Consider the following 19038-nt stretch of genomic DNA (forward strand, 5'->3'; position numbering starts at 1 on the left):
AGAGCTTTCATAATCAAGAAATAGTTATTTTTTTTTGGTAAACTTTTATTAGTGAAATTAACACTCTGAGAGAATAAATAGTGATTGGAATTTTAAATGTTCGTTTCACCTTCTCTTCAGAAGTGTGTTGGTGGTTCCAGAGGAAGGGGCATAGAGAGGCAGGTGATTCCTGCATTGAGGAACGTGTGTTACTGAGAGATTGTACGATGAACTTGGCCAGCTCTTTACAGAAATACTAGTTAAGGCTTCCAAAGCAAAGGGAGGTTAGAAGGGGTATAGTCACTAGCTGTTTTACTGAAACTACAGCTTTATATAATCTGTACTATTTTTCATTGGGGCTCAGGAGACAGGGAATGGGTCTACTTTGAGTCTACTTTGAGCATTTTTTTCTACTTTTTAGTTAACAGAGAGTAGTGCCTAAAAAGCTTAACTATGCCACCCCTACCACCCCCCCCACCCCCACGCACATACCCCTTTATCGTATTAACTCTTTTCCTCCATCTGCTTAGATGTTCTCTCTGATTTCTTTTGGTTAAATGCCCATTTCAAGATTACTATTGCTTTACTAGTTTTGTGAACTGAGAAATGTGTAACAGATTGCAAACTGTACTGTAGAACAGTTCAACTAAAATGATATACAATGTACAAGAAAATTCTGAACACACTGGTTGATTATTTTCATTTCTTACAGGTTTGTGTATTAGACCTTCGGAAATAGCGCTACTAGTTGGAAGCCATGGACCGACTATGAATGTGTACATAGCCAAAATGACTGTCCTTGACCCATGTACTGCTATAGTCCCACTTGAACCATGGCCAGTCCACTACAGCCAAATCTAAAAGAAATATATACATACAGTGTATATAAACAAAATTGCACCCTGAAGATGACAGAGTTTTGTCACAGCTTGTGAATTCTGTTCACCAAGTGCTGGAATCTAATCTGCTGTGCCCCCAAAATAGCATTTAGAAGTTTTGGAGATGAAAAACAGAAGAAAAAAGAAATGTACCTTATAAAAGCAGATCACACATATACCAGTTTTTGGATACTAATGACGGCCTTGTTTCTCTCTTTTGAATCAGCAGACACCATGGATTATATTCTTTTTTTCCCTTCAGTAAGCAGTTTGTATGTACAGAGAAAATGGACTTACAAAAACTTACAGCAGTAGTTTGTTCTTGCTTTTAAACTTTGTTTTTGGTTTAGTTAATGGATGCATGAAGTAAGGGAGTAAATCAGTTTCTTGTTTATATTTTTTTTCACCTTTTAAACAAAAAAAATTCTTAAAAATATTTTAATGCATTCTTTTGAAGAGGTAGATGTTTGGTACATTTTATGGCTCCCAGAGCATATATTCAATTGGTGCATGTTGTGGGAAGGGGGAGTTGGAAATTAAATAAAAATATATGGCTTTGGTCATGTCAATCTCTAAGACACATCAGTAAAAGGGTATTATGCTCTGGTTTTTTTTTGGTGATGTGGCTGAAATGCAATAGTTTCTTTTTTGGGACATATTTCTGCCAATTCAAGACTAGAAGGGCACAAAATGTTTTTTTTTTTTTTTTTTTTTTAAATACCATATTGAAGATGCATAAAAAAAAATTCTTCTGATGTTTTGTAGCCATAACTAAATTATGGTTAAAATGTGCACTATTGTGAAAAGGAGCAAAGTAGATTTGGGTTTTTTGTTTTGTTTGTTGTTTGTTTTTTTAAGAGATTAAAATGTTTCTGGATAAGGAATAGCTTCTCAAAGTGTCCATCATTATGTGTAGAAGCTTAATATATAATGTAATCAAACTCCAGTATTACAAATCTCTCATGTATTTTTCTTTCTACAAAGCAAGATAACGGCATATAACACTGCCATTACATGGCAAAATGTTCGCTACCTTAGTTCAAAAAACAATCTTTAAAACAAAAGACTTGCTTCAAGGTGTTTTGAAATAGCAATGATTCAGAATTTAAAAAAAGAAAAGTCTAATTGCACTAACCTCCCTGCTGCTCTGATTCTGCATTTGTGGTACTTGGGACTACATGTTTTCAAATCGATAGGTTTAAGCTGCTATTTTTTTTTTCTTTTTCATTCATCACTACTATATCATGTCTTTTAATCTGTTTATAATATCAAGTATTTTCCTAAGAATAGTTATCAAATCTCCTCTTGTGCTCATGCGGCTAAAAGCTAAAATACAAATGACAGCATGAAGCCATGTTTAGATGTGTGATTCACAGGGTTCCATGATTAACATAAGAATCCAGGAGTGTTCCATTTTGAAGAGAATAGTTGTCAAGTTTATATCTCAAAGATTTTAATTAAGGAATCGCTTATTATTGAGCTTAGCAAATTTATAACACTATTTCTGTCACTAATTATTTTGAGGGCTTTACTATTAAAATTTTAACCTGTGTTTTAAGTTTAAATAGAAACTGATTTAACCCAAGTAATGCAGCTTTGATTTCCAGCATTTGTTGTTTTTGCTATTTTTACAAAACAGCGTTGGTTGAAGCAAGTCTTCGTTTTACTAAGGTAGGGTAGCATTTGCTATTGGTAAAGAGAGTAAATAGACAATTTCATAATACATTGTTAAACGTACCCCGATTATTGTTAGTGGGGACTATGATACTGTAATAATATTTTTTAAAATTTACATCCAGAGAGACAGTCATTCATGATGGTTTTGTGCCAGCTGTTTTTAGGGTTTTGGAACACATTATAGATATTTAGAACTATTACCCTGTGACTTATGTAGGAAACCTAATATGCTGAGTATCTGGCACTTGAAATCCTGCTTTTATTGCTGGAGGTCCACATCTGTGGTTGACCTCTGTTGTTGTTTAAAAAAATAAATAAAAATAAAAAAATCTGTGCAATAATTTTTAAATGTGCTCCCAGGAATAGACACAAATGTTTTGAGTATGTTTAAGCTGCATTTTCCTTTAGCGATGCATTTGTCAATTGCACTGAATTTAAATCTGAAAGAGGTGATTATTGATAGTACTTTTGTATTTTGATATGGACAATTTATTCATTTGCATAACAGTTAGTGATTTTTTTTTTTCCCAGCCAATTAAAAGATAGTCAAGAAATTCTGCAACATAGCTGCCAAAATAGACAGCTACATTTTTATGGTATTGTCATCTTTTCTGGTTTTGTTTCTCTTTTTAATCTGTAGCTATTTTACTTAAGCATAATAGCCACAATAGGACATATAAAAGATTATAAATACAGAGCTTTAATATCCTGAAGTCTTGGGTCTTCTAAGTATAAACTTATTTGAAAGGTATCCATTATGTAGGCTTGGGTTCTTTATGAGCATACGATTATTTATTTATTTTTGCTGCTGTTCTCAACATCCTCATTGCCTGCTGATGTGCCACGATGCTGCTCCAATAGACAAAAATAAGACTGTCTCTAATTCGAGCAGTAACATATGATTGCAAGAGATCGAGTTTCACAGCCTGTGAAGTTCTATATTTGAGGTTCTTGTTTAATTTCCCTTCTTTTTTTTTTTTTTTCCTGAGAACTTATTCCTGAAGATCACCTGAATCCAGTAGTTTTTTTTTTTTTTTTACCCCTCCATGGTATTGATTATATATCATTGTTGTATAAGCTACTGTAAGAAAGGAATCTTATTATGATATCAGTTATTATGATAATTTTAAGTAAGAAAGGAAAACTTGAATGAATACTAATTGATTAAAAGACTAAAGAAAGAGCAGCTGTCACTCTTAAACATCATAAAGGAACATCTTTGTTCTTATCCGTGGCGGTAATCCCATCAATTCTTACAATTTGTTCCAATTCCCATTTCCTGTTGTTGATCAGGTACCATCACTGACTTATAAATGACTTTTAAAAGTGGGAACTTTTCATTTCCTAATGGGTCTTAGAGTGTATCTAATTGTGTTTAATTATTCTCTAGGTAAGTATGTCTTAGGATTAAACACCTTACACAGATACTGAAAGTGCCTCCTTTTGTGGTGTAAAAAACAAATTATGGTGCAAAAAGTAATCACTAGATGGAATTACATGAAGGTTTTTTGCTTTTTGACATGTAAAAATGTCAAGAGAAAGGCCAAAGATTTGTACTTTTTCACTTATAAAGCACTCCTTTTTTTCTTAAACTTCTTTCTGTCAAATTAGATTTAATGAGAGAGTACTATTTTTAAGGAGCTGTTTATGTAGAATGATTTTAAGAGTAATGTAAATTACTGACTAGAGGCCTGAAGAGGAGTATGCTTTTTTTTTTTTTGCTCTTAAAAAGGAATTGCAAATGACCATCCTTCTGTAAACAAAAATGGCAAGTTTTTACTAGAAAAGCAGAAAAATAAATTTCAAATGCAATGCCATTTACTCATTTTACAACAGTTTTCATTTTCTTAAGCACACAGTACATTTCTACAGAACTTGTGTTTCTTCTTGCATGCTAAGGATGGTACTTGCATATGGTGAATTAATGTTGACAGTTTCTGCAGAAATCCTATTTTCAGTGGACCAACATTGTGGCATGGCAGCAAATGCCAACATTTTGGGGAACAGCAGCAAATCTACAAGAGACCCTAGTTTTTTGGTGGTTTCCCCCCCTTTCCTGAATCAGCAGGGATGGAAGGAGAGTAGGGAAGTTATGAATTACTCCTTCCAGTAGTGGCTCTGAAGTTTCACATTCAGTATCAAATGTTTTTAACATGATTCTAGTTAAATGTAGACAAGAGAAGAAGAAGAGGAAGTGTTCACTTTTTTAATACACTGATTTAGAAATTTGATGTCTTATACTAGTAGTTCTGAGGTATTAATAGCATTCTTTATTTCTGCCTTTATGTTGACAGTGTTGAAGCAGGGTGATTAGGGCGTTTTTTTTTGTTTGTTTGTTTTTTTCCTAGTAAGCTGTTTCATGATGTTTTCTTTGGAATTTCTGGATAAGTTCAGGAAAACATTCTGCATGTTGTATCTAGTCTGATGTACTTATCCATCTCATTAAAAGCAAAACATACTACAGAACTACATTTTGTAGGTCTGTAATCCCTGAATACAGAAGTAATTTTCTTCTTTCCTGACTTTGACATTGTAGCTCTAATGTTTTCATTTTGATTTTTACAAATCCTTTGGGTCTAATTCTGTGAGCCTACCTATAGCACTGGATTAAAATGTCTGCATCATTTCTTTAGTTATCCAGTTAACTTTAAAACTGTTGTAAAAGTGTAAACCAGCCCATGACAGTTTTTTGTACATGTTAAAGAACTTTTATTGTTCAGTTTTCATGATTATTGTGTAAGGAAGACTGATACAGTTCTATGCTGTCCTGGACCATGTTAATTACACTTAATGATGTTTTGGGTTCAACATCACAAATGATTTGTCCTCAATGACCCTTTGGTCCTTCATAGGCACATTTTCGTTGTTGTTATTGTTGCGGTTTCCCTTCGCATTGTATCGCTTTGACAACTGTAATTTGGATCAGATCTGAAAGAGGTCCAGAATAAAATATATTTTGATATTATGTTGGCTGTGTACATATATAAAACTGTTGATATCTGTGTAGTTTGTATAGACTATATACTGGTCAAGTAAAGAGAGAGGGTTGCTACTTCTTGTTTACAACTTCTTGTTTACATTTTAATTGCTTTTTATTCCTCCAGCGTTCTATGGTAGAATAAACTTTTTTGCTCTGATTTAGCCTTATAACATAAAATTCTCTCCCGTACTGGGGTTAACAGTGATAAAAACTGCCATCACAACCCAAACCACTGTTTTTCATAAACTTATTGTTCTCCAAGATACATACTTTAAGCCCATAGATAGTTATAAATTTTACTATTTTATTACTTCTTGCAGATGATAAGGTTTTTTAAACTAATGGGATTATTTACTATTTTTATTAAATAATAATAGAGCATCTAATCAATTAACGAATAGCAGTTACTTCTTAGTTATTTTAAAAAATCACTATTGTGTTTAATGGACATTATTTCACACAAACTAAGAGAGACCTCAGATCCATTTGTTTGCTTACCATACAGTTGAGCACAAAATAGTACAAACATGTTGAAAATTTTTAGGTCAGGAGGGTCAACTTCCTTAATGGCATTTTTTTGTTTGCATAAACCAATTATAACTTAATCATTTTCTCTCAGCTAGTTGCTTGTGTTCCTAACAAAGCTTATGTAATCTAATGAGAAAAAATACTAGGCATCTTTCATCTTTATAATTAATCCCAACTCCTCTGTTAATTAGAGATTTTTTCCCAGAATTATTGAGCATATTTTTGGTTTTATTTTTTAAAAACTTGTATTCTTTAGGTCTTTTCCCTTCCATTTTCTTTACAAAAACTAATAGAGGCATAGCCTTGTAATGTATTACTGATGATAAGCTGCTGCAATTGCTAGAACTTTCTAACCTTTCATTTTCAAAGGGTTAACTTTTATTGCATGGCATAGTTAATTTTCTACTTCTTCAAAAGGTATTTAAAGATTAATAAGAATTAGAATTCATGTAAGCTTGTGGTAAAACAAATTAATTTGAGCAAGCATAGAAAGAGTTTCCCATTTCTTAGCTGTTATACTTTACAATAGATGAGATCCTTACCTATTATAATACATAGCAGATCAGATTAAAGTTTACTGTTTTCCCAATATAGTCATTTGCAAGATACAGCGTAGGAAAAGACACTCTGAACAATAGTTTCATGGTGCTTTTCTCTGCTTTGCTGAAGCTGTCAGGAATGAAATGTTAACCCTATGCTTCCTTTTCTGCATGATTCTTTTCAAATGTCATATCACAATGCTTATTTGTCCTAACTTGTAATATTTTTGTATTGAATTTTTTAGGAGTTTCTTGTAATTTCTTTATCATTTAAAATATATTAAACACAAAGTGTTTAGTAAAGTACAGAAGACAATTATTAATGTTTCTTGGTTGTTGAGTTTGTGTGATCAATTGGGTAGGAAGTTCACGCTTTAAGAAGTAGGACCAGTGGAATGGAAGCTACCCAAAACACAGCTCTATTTAAAATAAATAAATTTTCTAACAAATTCAGTGTCGAAATGGGCTTGCTTAGGAAATACTGTGCTACCAAAAATATCAAAAGCATAGGTTGGGTGGCCTCCAAGCAGGACACCTGTGGAGGAACTCAAGCATTGAATGGGTACGTTAAGTTGTCCCTTCAGGCCTTGTGTTAAAACTTCAGTCACATTGACCTTGGTCTGAGGTCAGACCTTTGAAAATAGACCAGCTTCCAGAAAAACTGCACATTCAAACGAAGGGATTTTGAAAATCTGCACATTGCCTTCAAAATAGCAGTTGTAAGTTCTCTGTAATAGAGCCTTTTCTTTTTCCACATAAGCTTCTCTCAGCTTAATTTATAGGCAATTGCAGGGGAATTATCTGATTTTTCAGCCTGAGTCCTGTGGAGCAGTACACCCCATAGAGGCCAAGAAATAGGTAACAGTAACAGAAATGGAGACGTGCACAATTGGCATGAATATCATAGCGATGAATTACAGTCATCAAATAAAGATTAATGTGACAGAATGTAGGTATACAGTATAGTTTTAAAATATTTCCAGCTAAAGTGGTTGAAATGTTTGAGCAAGTGGGATAAACTTAAGTTTGAAGTTGGACACTTACGACTGAATTAGAGGTAAGTTTACTTTTTAAACACAGTATTATTCAACCTGGAGTGTGCAATAGAACCATTTTCTTTTTTTCAAATAAAATGCCTGACCCTGCCCTTGGTCTACTGCCTAATATGACAGCACGTAACTATGTGTGTAATTTTTTGTATATGCATTTTGGTTTTTGTGCCATAGGTGATTGGGAGTGGGTGGGGAGTGGAGTGTCATTTGCATATTGTATATTATAAAACTCATGCTTGTAAAGAAGTTCACAATAACAAGGCTATAAATAATAGATTGCTATTTCCAAACTCCCAATCCTTTCCTTAGTAACCACTGTTAACAATTGGTATATGTCCTTCCAAACATTTTCAATGCATAGTTCTAAAAAGCAGAGAGAGAAATGAGATTGTAATATTCACTGGTTTCAGAAACACCTTTTCACCAAAATCCTCGGGGCCTTTTTCCCATCAGTATAGGTGTATGTCCCTAAATTTGTGAAGATACAGAGTATACCATACAGATTAAGAGCATGGATTCTGCCTGACTGCTTGTGTTGAATCCCGACTCCACCTCACACTAAGGAAGTGGTTAACTAGGCAGTTACTGTTCTGGTTTCTTCATCTGTAAACTGGGGATAGCAAGAGTACCTAACTTTAAGGAGTGGTTATGAGGATTAGAATTTTAATAAATCTCAATCCTTTAGAGAATAGTGCCTGATTGCACAAAGCACTATATGTTACCATTTTTATTTTTTAAAGGCCACATTGTAGTATATTCCATAATTTAGTCACCTACATTTTTCACTATTTCCTGTTTCACAAAAAGTGGTGTAATAAAGAAACATCTGTGTATCTATAGGACAAATGTAACAGTTGATTCTGATGCACACCCCTATTTGTAGCCACTTTCAAAGAGCCTGTAGAACTTGCCTCCCAGCCATTTCCCAGCCTTAACCAAATCTGTCATGTTAGTAATCACTTATTAATTTATAGAAGGGAGAATCAACCAGTTGTCAAGTCCATCCAGACTCATGGCAACCCCATGTGTATCAGAGGGAACTATGTGCCACAGGGTATTCAATGCTGATTTTTTGGAATTGCCAGGCTTTTCTTCCAAGGTGCCTTTGGGTGGACTCAAACCACCAATTTTTTGGTTAGCAGCCCAGTGCTTAACTGTTCGCACTACCTGGGGATTCCTGACTTGTATATTTACTCAGTGTGCATGCAGGAACGAGAGAGAGTAATTCAGACCAATAAGTGGGAGTCAAACAGGAATTGGAAAACAACTAATTTTTCAAACCTACACTACTAGTCATTAGATGCTAAAGATATGGCTAAGGTTTTGTGAAACATGGATGAATATCTTTCTACCACAGAGCACACTATACAGGTTAAATTTAATTATAAACGTCATGGAACTACAAGAATACATAATGCCACATGCTAATATTGTTGGAAGCCGAATTTCTAGCCCACAGATTAGAACAGCAGATTTAAATTACTAGGACTTTTTAATAAATGTCACTTTTACCCGTTTCTACCTTCCTGAGTCCTGGGTCTTCTTGTGTTTGTTTCCTCAGCAAGTATTTATTTGTTGAGTATTATTGTGTCCCAGGTTGTGTGTTTGACCTGGAAATAAAATAGTGAGCAAGGAAGACATAGGCTCTGCTCTTGTGAAGTATAATTCAAGAAGTAATTCACAAAGTGCTATAACAGGGAAAATACACTTAGAAGTAATTGTTTTTCTAAGTACAAATCTGCCAAATATTGACACTTCCAAATGGTTTAACCTACTTTGATGAGGGGTACCTGAGAGCTTGCAATGTTGACTCCTTACAGCAGGAGAGCTCAGCAGGGTCTGTAGGTGACAGGGCTCCCGGTACTTCCCTCTCTGTGATCCACATTACACTTGTAGTTGTTTTATGTCTGCCTCCTAGTGGTTACTTTTACAATTTTATATAATATATATTTCCACCTCCATTTACTACTTTAAACAATGCCCACTGATTCCTCACTATGAAAGACAAAGAAATTAAGCACTTTATCACTCCTCAGGAGTTTTGCTCGGGTTTCTCTTTGTTACAGATGAAGGGCATGTTTTTGCTGTTACTGCTATTACAACAGCAACTCAGAAATGTTGGAATCTGCCATTCACTGTGTACCCATCTCCTCAGTCCCACACCCCTACCACGTTTTCAAAAGCAATTGTACGTGCAAGACACGGATCAAAAGACATGGATCAAAGTACCCCTTCGTTAATAGCTGCAAAATCTATTCCTACAACCCAGTTCAGCTCTATAGAGAAACTGGTTTGGAGTTTGTGATTTAGGGCTTTATTACTTAAAGGTCTAAATCAACAATAACCTGGAAACTTGTCAAATCATCTGGGAGCCATGAGGTCTGCCATGCCAGAACATAATGAATCAAACAGATGAAACCAAACCTGATGCCATCGACTTGATTCTGACCCATGGTGACCCTGTAGGACAGAGCAGAACTGCCCATGGTGTTTCCAAGGCTGTAATCTTTACAGAAGCAGACTGCCATTCTTTCTTCTGAAGAGCGGCTGGTGGATTGGAACTGCCGACCTTTCAGTTAACAGCCGAGCACATAACCACTGTCACTAGGGCTCCTTAATGAATCAGAAGCAGCAGTTTAATAAGACATTCCAGGGAAATGCACACAAAAGTTTAGCAAGAACTAGTTTAGAGTTCAAGTCAAAATAGGGGATTTTATACTTCCTCCCTACTCCTATCCTAAAGCTTGAGGCTAGCAACAAATACTGAAACCATGATACACAGTTGCTGGCCAGGATAGTGGTAGAGGAGAGGAGGAAAACGAGAGCTGGAGACCAAGGGGGAGTGGAAAAATTCATTAGAGAGTTTTTAAATTGTTTTAGAGTCATGAGCTGCTGTTCTGAAACAAGAAGCCCAAGAGAGAAGAGGGTTCTCAGAAAACGGTAATCCTGCCCTCAGGTGCTGACCATTCAGTCATGTTAACTGGGTGATCTTGGACACAGTACCCTTTCTCTGCCTGTGTCTTTTTCTGTAAATTGAGAAACAACAATTGGCTCCGGTTATGAGGATTAAATGAGATGATTCATATAGGTACAGTGCCCAGCACATCGTAAGGGATTATACATCAAAACCAGCTGTCATGGAGTCAGTTCCAACTCCTGGCGACCCCATATGTGACAGAGTAGACCTGAGCTCCATAGGGTTTTCAATGGCTGATTTTTTCGGAAGTAGATCACCCGGACTTTCTTCTGATGTGCCTCTGGGTGGTCTTGAACCTCCAACCTTTCAGTTAGCAGCTTAGTGTGTTTACAGTTTGCACCACCCAGGGACTCCAAAGCATTATAAATGTGTGCTATACCCATTATCATCCCATAGTGGTGATGCTGGTGGAGGAGACAGCTAGAATGACATACAAAGAGCAGAAGCTCCCATCCCCTTGTGTTTACATTGTGTTCTGTAACCACAATTGCTAGTGCTTAGTTTTATACTGAGGTCCTGGTGGCACAGTGGTTAAGCATTTGGTTGCTAGGCAGAAGGTTGGCAGTTTAAGTCCACCAGCCGTTCCTTGAAAACCCTCCGGGGCAGTTCTACTCTGTCCTGTAGGGTCACTATGAGTCAGAATCAACTCGATGGCAATGGGTGGTTTTATACTGCAGTAAGTTCAGTACATCCAAATCAGATTGGATGGATTTCATCTTCAAACTGGACTAGTGTATACTATTTTCCTTGAATCCTTGCATATTTGAGAATATGCATCTTGTTGTGTTGCTTTTACAAAAAAATGAATACTTAATAGAAAATATTATTCCTAGGTTGCATTTTCTTTCCTTTATAACTCAGCTGATCAATGTTAAAGTGTAAGTCAAGAAATCCCAACATGAGAATAATGGGTATTCCACCCAAGACCTACTGAATCAAAATGTGAATTTGCCAGCTCCTCAAGATGTTTCTAAGGTACAATAAAACTTGAGAACCATCACCGTGGTACTCCACTGTCGTCTGGCAATCACTGCTGCTGTGCACAAGTCTGAGGCCTCTGGGTGATCTTTTTTGTACCTGGATATCCAAGGATGCTTTATCCTTGAAATACTTCAGGATACCTAGGTATCGATCACTTCTGAATCTGCCCCACTCAAACCAAACCCACTGCCGTGGACTCTATTCCAACTCATAGCGACCCTATAGGACAGAGTAGAACCACCCCATAGGGTTTCCAAGGCTGTAATCTACAGAATCAGACTGCCACCTCATTCTCCCAAGAAGTGGCTGGTGGGTTCGAACCACTGACCTTTTGGTTGGCAGCTGAGTGCTTTAACCACTGTGCCACCAGGGCTCCTTTAATCTTACTAGAACGCAGTAAACTCTGTCTAGCTACACTCTTCATGTTTTCCTTTACTTCTGAAAAAGCTTATTTATAATTTTGAGTATGTCTTTCCTTTTCATGATACTTTGTCAATCCTTGCTGTAGACCCCGCTGAAGTTAGTAACCATGAATATACAATAGCACCGATCTGCTCCACTGCATGATCTTTCTCTACTTACATGCTCAGCAGGTGCAGGGAAAGTGCATGTCTTAGGTGGTGATCAAGATTAACCAGGACACAAAAACCAAACCCATTGCCATCAAGTCGACAGAGTAGAACTGCCCCATAGGGTTTTCAAGCAGCAGCTGGTGGATTCAAACTGCTGACCTTTTGGTTAGCAGCCAAGTTCTTAACCACTGCACCACCAAGAAGGACACAGGGCAGGGAGCATTTACAGACTACAATTTGCAAGAGAATTAGCAGCAAGTACTTCGAGGAGATGGGACCCTCTAGTCAGTGAGGATAAACCTACAGGGCAAGTATGGCTATGCTTGTGAGGAAGATCAGCTGTCTGGTGTCTGGGAAGGCTTCCATCTCTCTGGAAGGAACCAGCGTGGCTAAGCTTGAAGTCAGGGCACACTCTGAGCTCAAGCTATGCTGGTGTGTAGGCTTTCTGGGTGAGATGAGAAGCTCCACTGTAGTGAAAGGGCCCATGGAATGGGTTACTAAGTTATGGATGCTCTGAGTTGTGGGTGAGGCTTTGTGGTGACGAGGGGAACTGTGGGATAAGGAAGGGAAGGGGAGGTGTTCTGATTGTTCTTCTTGTTTTAGGTGCCATCAAGTCGGTTCTGACTCATAGCGACCCTTTGTACAACAGAACGAAACGCCACCTGGTCCTGCGTCATCCTCACAATCATAGTTATGCTTGAGCCTATTGTTGCAGCCACTGTGTCAATCCATCCGTTGAGCATCTTCCTCTTGTTTGCTGACCCTCTACCAAGCATGATGTCCTTCTCCAGGGTCTGGTCCCTCCTGACAACATTTCCAAAGTACGTAGGTAAGATGAGTGTCACCATCCTTGCTTCTAAAGAGCATTCTGTTCTGATTGGTAATCATGAATTTAAGTGGCTGAGGAAGCGTTGTCTCCTCCCTGCATTCAGTCATGTTCTTATCTTGTTCAGTCATACTCGTATCAAAAAAACCCATCACTGTCGAGTCGACTCCGATCACAGTGACCCTATAGGACAGAGTAGAACTGCCCCACAGGGTTTCCAAGGAGCAGCTGGTGGATTCAAACTGCTTACCTTTTGGTTAGCAGCTGTAGGTCATAACCACCGTACTACCAGGGCTCCATTAGCCATACTGAAATACATGTACCTCCCTTAAGGTTTCTCCTCTTTGCTCCTTTATTCACATAATTCTCTTACTGAAATGCCTTCTCCCCTTCCTCATTTGCCTAATTCTTAATACTTCTTAAGATTTAATCAAGCCAAGTTCTTCTGTGAAGACTGCCCACTCACCTACTTAGTGCCCACTTGTTCCTTCTGCCTCTGCCTCCACTCTGAGCTAGGTCCTCGCCCCCCACCCCTTCATTCTCTCATTTTATATATGCATAGCTCTGTTTATAGAATGGCTCCTTATGCTGCTCTTATTAGCCTTTGTTTTTCAAGGGCAAAGACTGACTATCGTACTTACCTCTAGATCCTCAAAGCCTAGCACAGTGCCTGGAATATAGTAGATGTTTGATGAATTAATTTGAGTTGTTGACAACAGGGCTTCAAACCGGTTTGTTCCAGTTCAAACCTCTGCTGATGATTTGCATTTCTAACAAGTTCCGAGGTGATGCTAATGCTGCTGGTTAGGGACCAATTCTGAGAATCACTAGTAGAGCAGTGGTTCTAAAAACTTATTATACGTAAGAATCACCTGGGGATCTTGTTAAAATGTAGATTCTGATTCAGTATATCTGGGGTGGAAATGCAAATTCTCAGCAGGGGTTCAAACCTGAACGAACTGGTTGGAAGCCCTGACTGAGACAAGGGGGCAGGTTGCCATCAATCAAGGGATTGACAGAAATAGCACATAACCAGCCACTCCTGGAGAGTGAATTGTAAAAATGAGGTGCTATACTGTCATGAAAAGAGCACCACCTTTTTCATATCTATGTGGCCTTAAACAAGTTACTGTACATCTGAACATCAGTTTCTCACCTGTAAGAAATATCTATAAGATACCATGCTTTTGATGATGTTTTAAGCATTGCTGTTAGTTGCTGTCTAGTCGGCTCTGACTCATGACAACTCCATGTTAATAGAACAATGAAAGGTTGCTCAGTCCTGTGCCATCTTCATGATCTTTCGTATGTGTGAGTTCATTGTTATGGGCACTGTGCTACTTCATCTTATTGAGTTTCCCTTGCCTTTGCTGGTCCTCCATTTTACCAAACATGATGTCCTGATGACGCATCCAAAGTGAGCTGGACAGTATTCTGTGATCCATAGGGGTTTTCGTTGACTAATTTTTGGACTGTCTTGCCTTTCTTCCTAGTCTGTCTTAGTCTAGAAGCTTCACTGAAAGCTGTCCACCATGGGTAACCCTGTTGCTATTTGAAATAATGGTGCAAAGCTTTCAGTATCATATCAACACGTGTGCTACCACAGTATGACAAATCGACAGGATTCAAACCAGAGTATCACACTGTAGTTTTAAGCATTAGCAGTCATTTAAACCATTTAGCACAGTGACTGGCCTATATTAGGCTTTCAAACATGGCATAATTATTATTGTCACTACTTTCACTGTTATAAACATGCCAGAGAAAATATTTGTTTTCCAGGATGATTTGTTGAAAATAATTTGCTATAGTTAGGCGTATTTTGCCCACATGGGGTCGTCATGAGTCAGAATTAACTCAGTGGCTACTAATAACAGTAATACAAAGCACTACTACCATGGAGAGGAATGTGGACATAGTTCGGTGAACAAAATGTTCTTTAAAATAGTATTTTGTTTTGATGGGACATCTTAAATTTGAAATTGTTTTTTATATGCAATCTCAGTGGATGATGTAAAGATGATGATGGGTGTGTGGGTGTGTGTGTGTGTGTGTGTGGGTGTGTGTATAATCAGTTCCCTTGTGTTACTTTATTTTTTATGTGTTGTCTCAACCAGTTTTTCTTCCTTTTGCATTGTCAAGAATTGAAAAAAGCACTTTTGAAAACAACTCTGCTACCAAACATCCATTTTATAATTTATTATTTATAAAGAAACATCAGAAACTGCATCAATATTAAGAACTAAGATTCTAAGGGCAGAGTATTTCACATTTCACTTTCTTTTGGCTTCTGTTTAAATTATCTTAGACTTCCATTTTGAAACATGAATCAAGGTCAAATATGACTCTAGTTTTTTGTGTGTGTTTGGTCACCTTGGCCTTCCACTTGTCAACTTTTGTTCTGTATGGATTCCCCTCCTTGTGGTGGTGGTTGCTGTTAGGTGCCTTCGAGTTAGTTCCGACTCAGAGTGACCCTGTGTACAACAGAACAGAACACTGCCCGGTCCTGTGCCATGCTCACTGTCATTGCTGTTTGAGCCCATTGTTGCAGCCACTGTGTCAATCCATCTTGTTGAGGGTCTTCCTCTTTTTCACTGACCTTCTGCTCTACCAAGCATGATGTCCTGCTCCAGGGATTAGTCCCTCCTGATAGCATGTCCAAACATATTCATTTTAGAAAATTTTAAAGTAGCAACAAAGAAAGGTATGTTTGTGTGTGTAAACAGAGCATCACATACACACGTTATCCAGCTTTGAGCAAGATTCTTAGGTGTTGCTAAATATAGGCCTTTGAGCCATTTCTGTGCAGAACAGGACATTCTGCTGACCCACACGGGACACGCAGCATGAGTGAAAAGGAGATACGTTATAGTTAGTCACTGAGATTTTGCAGTTGTTATTACAGCCTAGCCTAGCTAACACTGATTGATATACTCACTCTCCACCCCCAGCTCCAACCCAGCTGTACAATCTTCTCTCTAACAACAATCCTCTGTTAACTACTTAATATTCTGGACATTTTCATCTGCAACTTTTATGTTTTTGTTTTTGTTTTTTTAACATAAAAGGGAGTCTGCTGTATATGTTTTGTGTGAACTGATTTCATTTTGCTTAATAAATTAAAATATCTTTTCACGTCATTTTTAAACAGTTTTATTGAGCTGTCATTGACATAAACTGTACATATTTAAATTGTACAATTTTATAAATTTTGATATTATAGACCCATGAGACAATCACATTTAATAAACTGACATATCTATCACATTCAAAGTTTCCTCTTGTCCCTTTGTAACCTTCCCATCTTAGCCCTTCCTGTCCTGCTCCCACCATGCTCAGGCAACCACTGATTTGCTTTCTTTCACTAGATTGTTTTACATTTTCTAGAATTTTATAAAAATGGAATCATATAATATGTACTTTTTTCTTCTTTACTCTTTTTAGGGGGGAGGTGGGGAGGTCTGGCTTCTTCCACTCAGAATAATTATATTTTCTAGTATCTTTCAGTAATTGATTTCTAGTTGAATTTTATTAGTCTCAGAGCACATACTTAGTATAAATTCAATTCTTTTAACTTGGTTAAAGTTTGCTTCATGATCCAGAATAGAGCATTATCTTGGTGAATGATCTATGCATTCTTATAAGAACATGTATTCTCCTGTTGTTGGGTGGAGTGTTCTGTAAGTGTCTATTAGGTCAAGGCAGTCAAATGTTGTTCAGGTCCTCTATGTCCTTACTGATTTTCTGTCTACTTGTTGTACTGATTAATATAAGAGGAATGCTGAAGTCTCCAAGTGAAAGTCCGAATTTATCTTTTCTCCTTTCAGTTCTATTATTTTTTACTCCATATATTTTGAAGGCCTCTTTGTTTTGTTGCACCATATTTAGAATTCATAGACCCTATGCAAAGGAAGCTGGGTGGCACAAGTGGTTTTGCGCTCGCTTGCTGTCTTAGTCATCTAGCGCTGCTACAACAGAAATACCACAAGTGGATGGTTTTAATGAAGAGAAGTTTATCTCCTCATAGTCAAAGTAGGCTAAAAGTCCACTTTCAGGGCATCAGCTCCAGGGGAAGGCTTTTTCTCTCTGTTGGCCTTCTTCTCTTCAGTGTTCCCCCGGACTAGGAGCGTCTCTGCGCAGGGATCCCGGTCCAAAGGCTGCGCTCTGCTCCCGGCACTGCTTTCTTGATGGTATGAGGTCCCTGTGTCTCACTGCTCACTTCTCTCTTTTATATCTCAAGAGATTGCCTCAGGACACAATCCAGTCTTGGAGATCCAGTCTTGCTTTACTAACACAACTGCCACCCATCCTCCCTCATTAACATCACAGAGGCAGGCTTACAACATACAGGAAAATCACACAGTACCAGGAATCATGGCCTAGCCAAATTGATACACGCATTTTTTGGGGGACATAATTCAAAGCATGACAGTTGCTAACCCAAAGGTTGGCAGTTTGAACCCGCTCAGTGGCTCTGCGGAAGAAAGGCCTGGCAAACTGCTTCCATAAAGACTATAGCCAAGAAAACCCTATTGGGCAGTTCTACTCTATAACACATGGGATTGCCATGAGTCGGGGCCAATTTGATGGCAGCAAGCAAAAACAACAACATGCCATAGTTCAGTCCCTCCTGTCCTTGAATCTTTTGCCCCATCTCAAAATTTCCAGTCCCTGCTTAGAAACTATTGGTGTATTAGAGAGAATATTTAACTTGTACTGATCAAGAAACCCTGGGCACCTGCTACTACTCTGCCCCTTAGCAGCTATGGTGAAATCTTTTACCCTCTCTCATTTTCCTCATCTGGATCAATTAGGGTTTTGGTGCTTACAGGATGCTGGTGAAAGCAAGTGTACAATAGACTAGAACAATAGTTGTTACAGACAAGGCACCATTAACTATGTGTTGAGGAGATACCTTGATAATATGCCATGTTTCTTATTGAAGTACACACACACGAACACACTCCCCTAAATGCAAACGCACCATATTTTCTGTGGCTTTAGGACTTGCCAGATAGTGTCTCTTGTCCTTCAGCTTCATACTTGCCTTTTGTACCTTCCTGTCTCTGCTGGAGCAGGAAGCCTACAATTTCTATTTCTGAGACATCCTTGTCATCTGTATTTCTGGCAACTTTTGCTAAGAGGTACTGGTGGGAGATTGGAATCTGGGGAAAAGTCAGAGCCAATTCTTCCTCAGCATTCTGTGGCTCCTCAGGCAGCAGCAGTGGAGATGACAGCAGTATCTAATGGGTGGACTCTTAGCGTCCTGCTTAGGCAGCTTGGTTCACCATCCCTCTTGGTGGCCCACAGACATAGGTTCTGAGTGGCACTGTTTCCTTTTACTCCTCCAATCCTAGGGAGGGTAGCTTTCTGCAGGTACTAACCCCTTGCCGTGGAGTCGACTCCTACTCATAGTGACCCTATAGGACAGAGTAGAACTACCCCATAGGGTTTCCAAGGCTGTAATCTTTATGGAAGCAGACTGCCACATCTTTCTTCTGTGGAGCAGCTGGTGGGTTCGAAGTGCTGACCTTCTGGTTAGCAGCTGAGTGCTTAACCACTGTGCCACCAGGGCTCCTTTTGCATCATCTAGGCCCTGCCAATCCCTCTGACGTCATCTCCTCCTATCTCCCCCTTGCCTCCTCTTCTCCAGTCACACTGGTCTTCTCTTTGTACTTGCACATCAAGGCCCTTTTACATCTGCTGTGCCCCTGCCTGGAATGCTTTCCCCCTTCACCTCCCTGTGTCACTCAGTCATCAGCTTCAGCGCCACCTCCTGAGAGGCCTTCTTGACTACCACATCTAAAATCTCACCACCACCAACTTGACATTCATATTCCATTGATTGCTTTATTACAGTCTATTTGCCTGCTATGGTTGTGAGTTTAAAAATTAATGGTAATATGAGAAGGGAAAATAAATTGAAAATAAAAAATAAATTCTGGACTTCCGGCAAGATGGCGCTCTAGGCAGAAACACCACGCCGTCCCTCCACAACAAAGATCCGAAAAACTAAGCCAAACCGAGAATCAACAATCCTGAAACCCTA

The 19038-nt window shown here is 38.3% G+C and overlaps 1 protein-coding gene across 8 annotated transcripts in view; it reads left to right on the top strand.

The window, feature by feature from the left end:
• TBL1XR1 (TBL1X/Y related 1) overlaps positions 1-5499 on the top strand; it is a 188984-nt gene extending 183485 nt beyond the window's left edge. For all 8 annotated transcript variants that reach the window (XM_023739357.1, XM_023739356.1, XM_023739362.1 and 5 more), the window contains one exon: positions 692-5499. In XM_023739357.1, the coding sequence (XP_023595125.1) occupies positions 692-718 (27 nt within the window). In that variant the 3' untranslated portion in view covers positions 719-5499. The remainder of the gene's footprint in view (positions 1-691) is intronic.
• The last annotated feature ends 13539 nt before the right edge of the window (positions 5500-19038 follow it).

This window comes from Trichechus manatus, unplaced genomic scaffold (assembly GCF_000243295.1).
Source record: "Trichechus manatus latirostris isolate Lorelei unplaced genomic scaffold, TriManLat1.0 scaffold00132, whole genome shotgun sequence".
NCBI classification, from domain to species: Eukaryota; Metazoa; Chordata; class Mammalia; order Sirenia; family Trichechidae; genus Trichechus; species Trichechus manatus.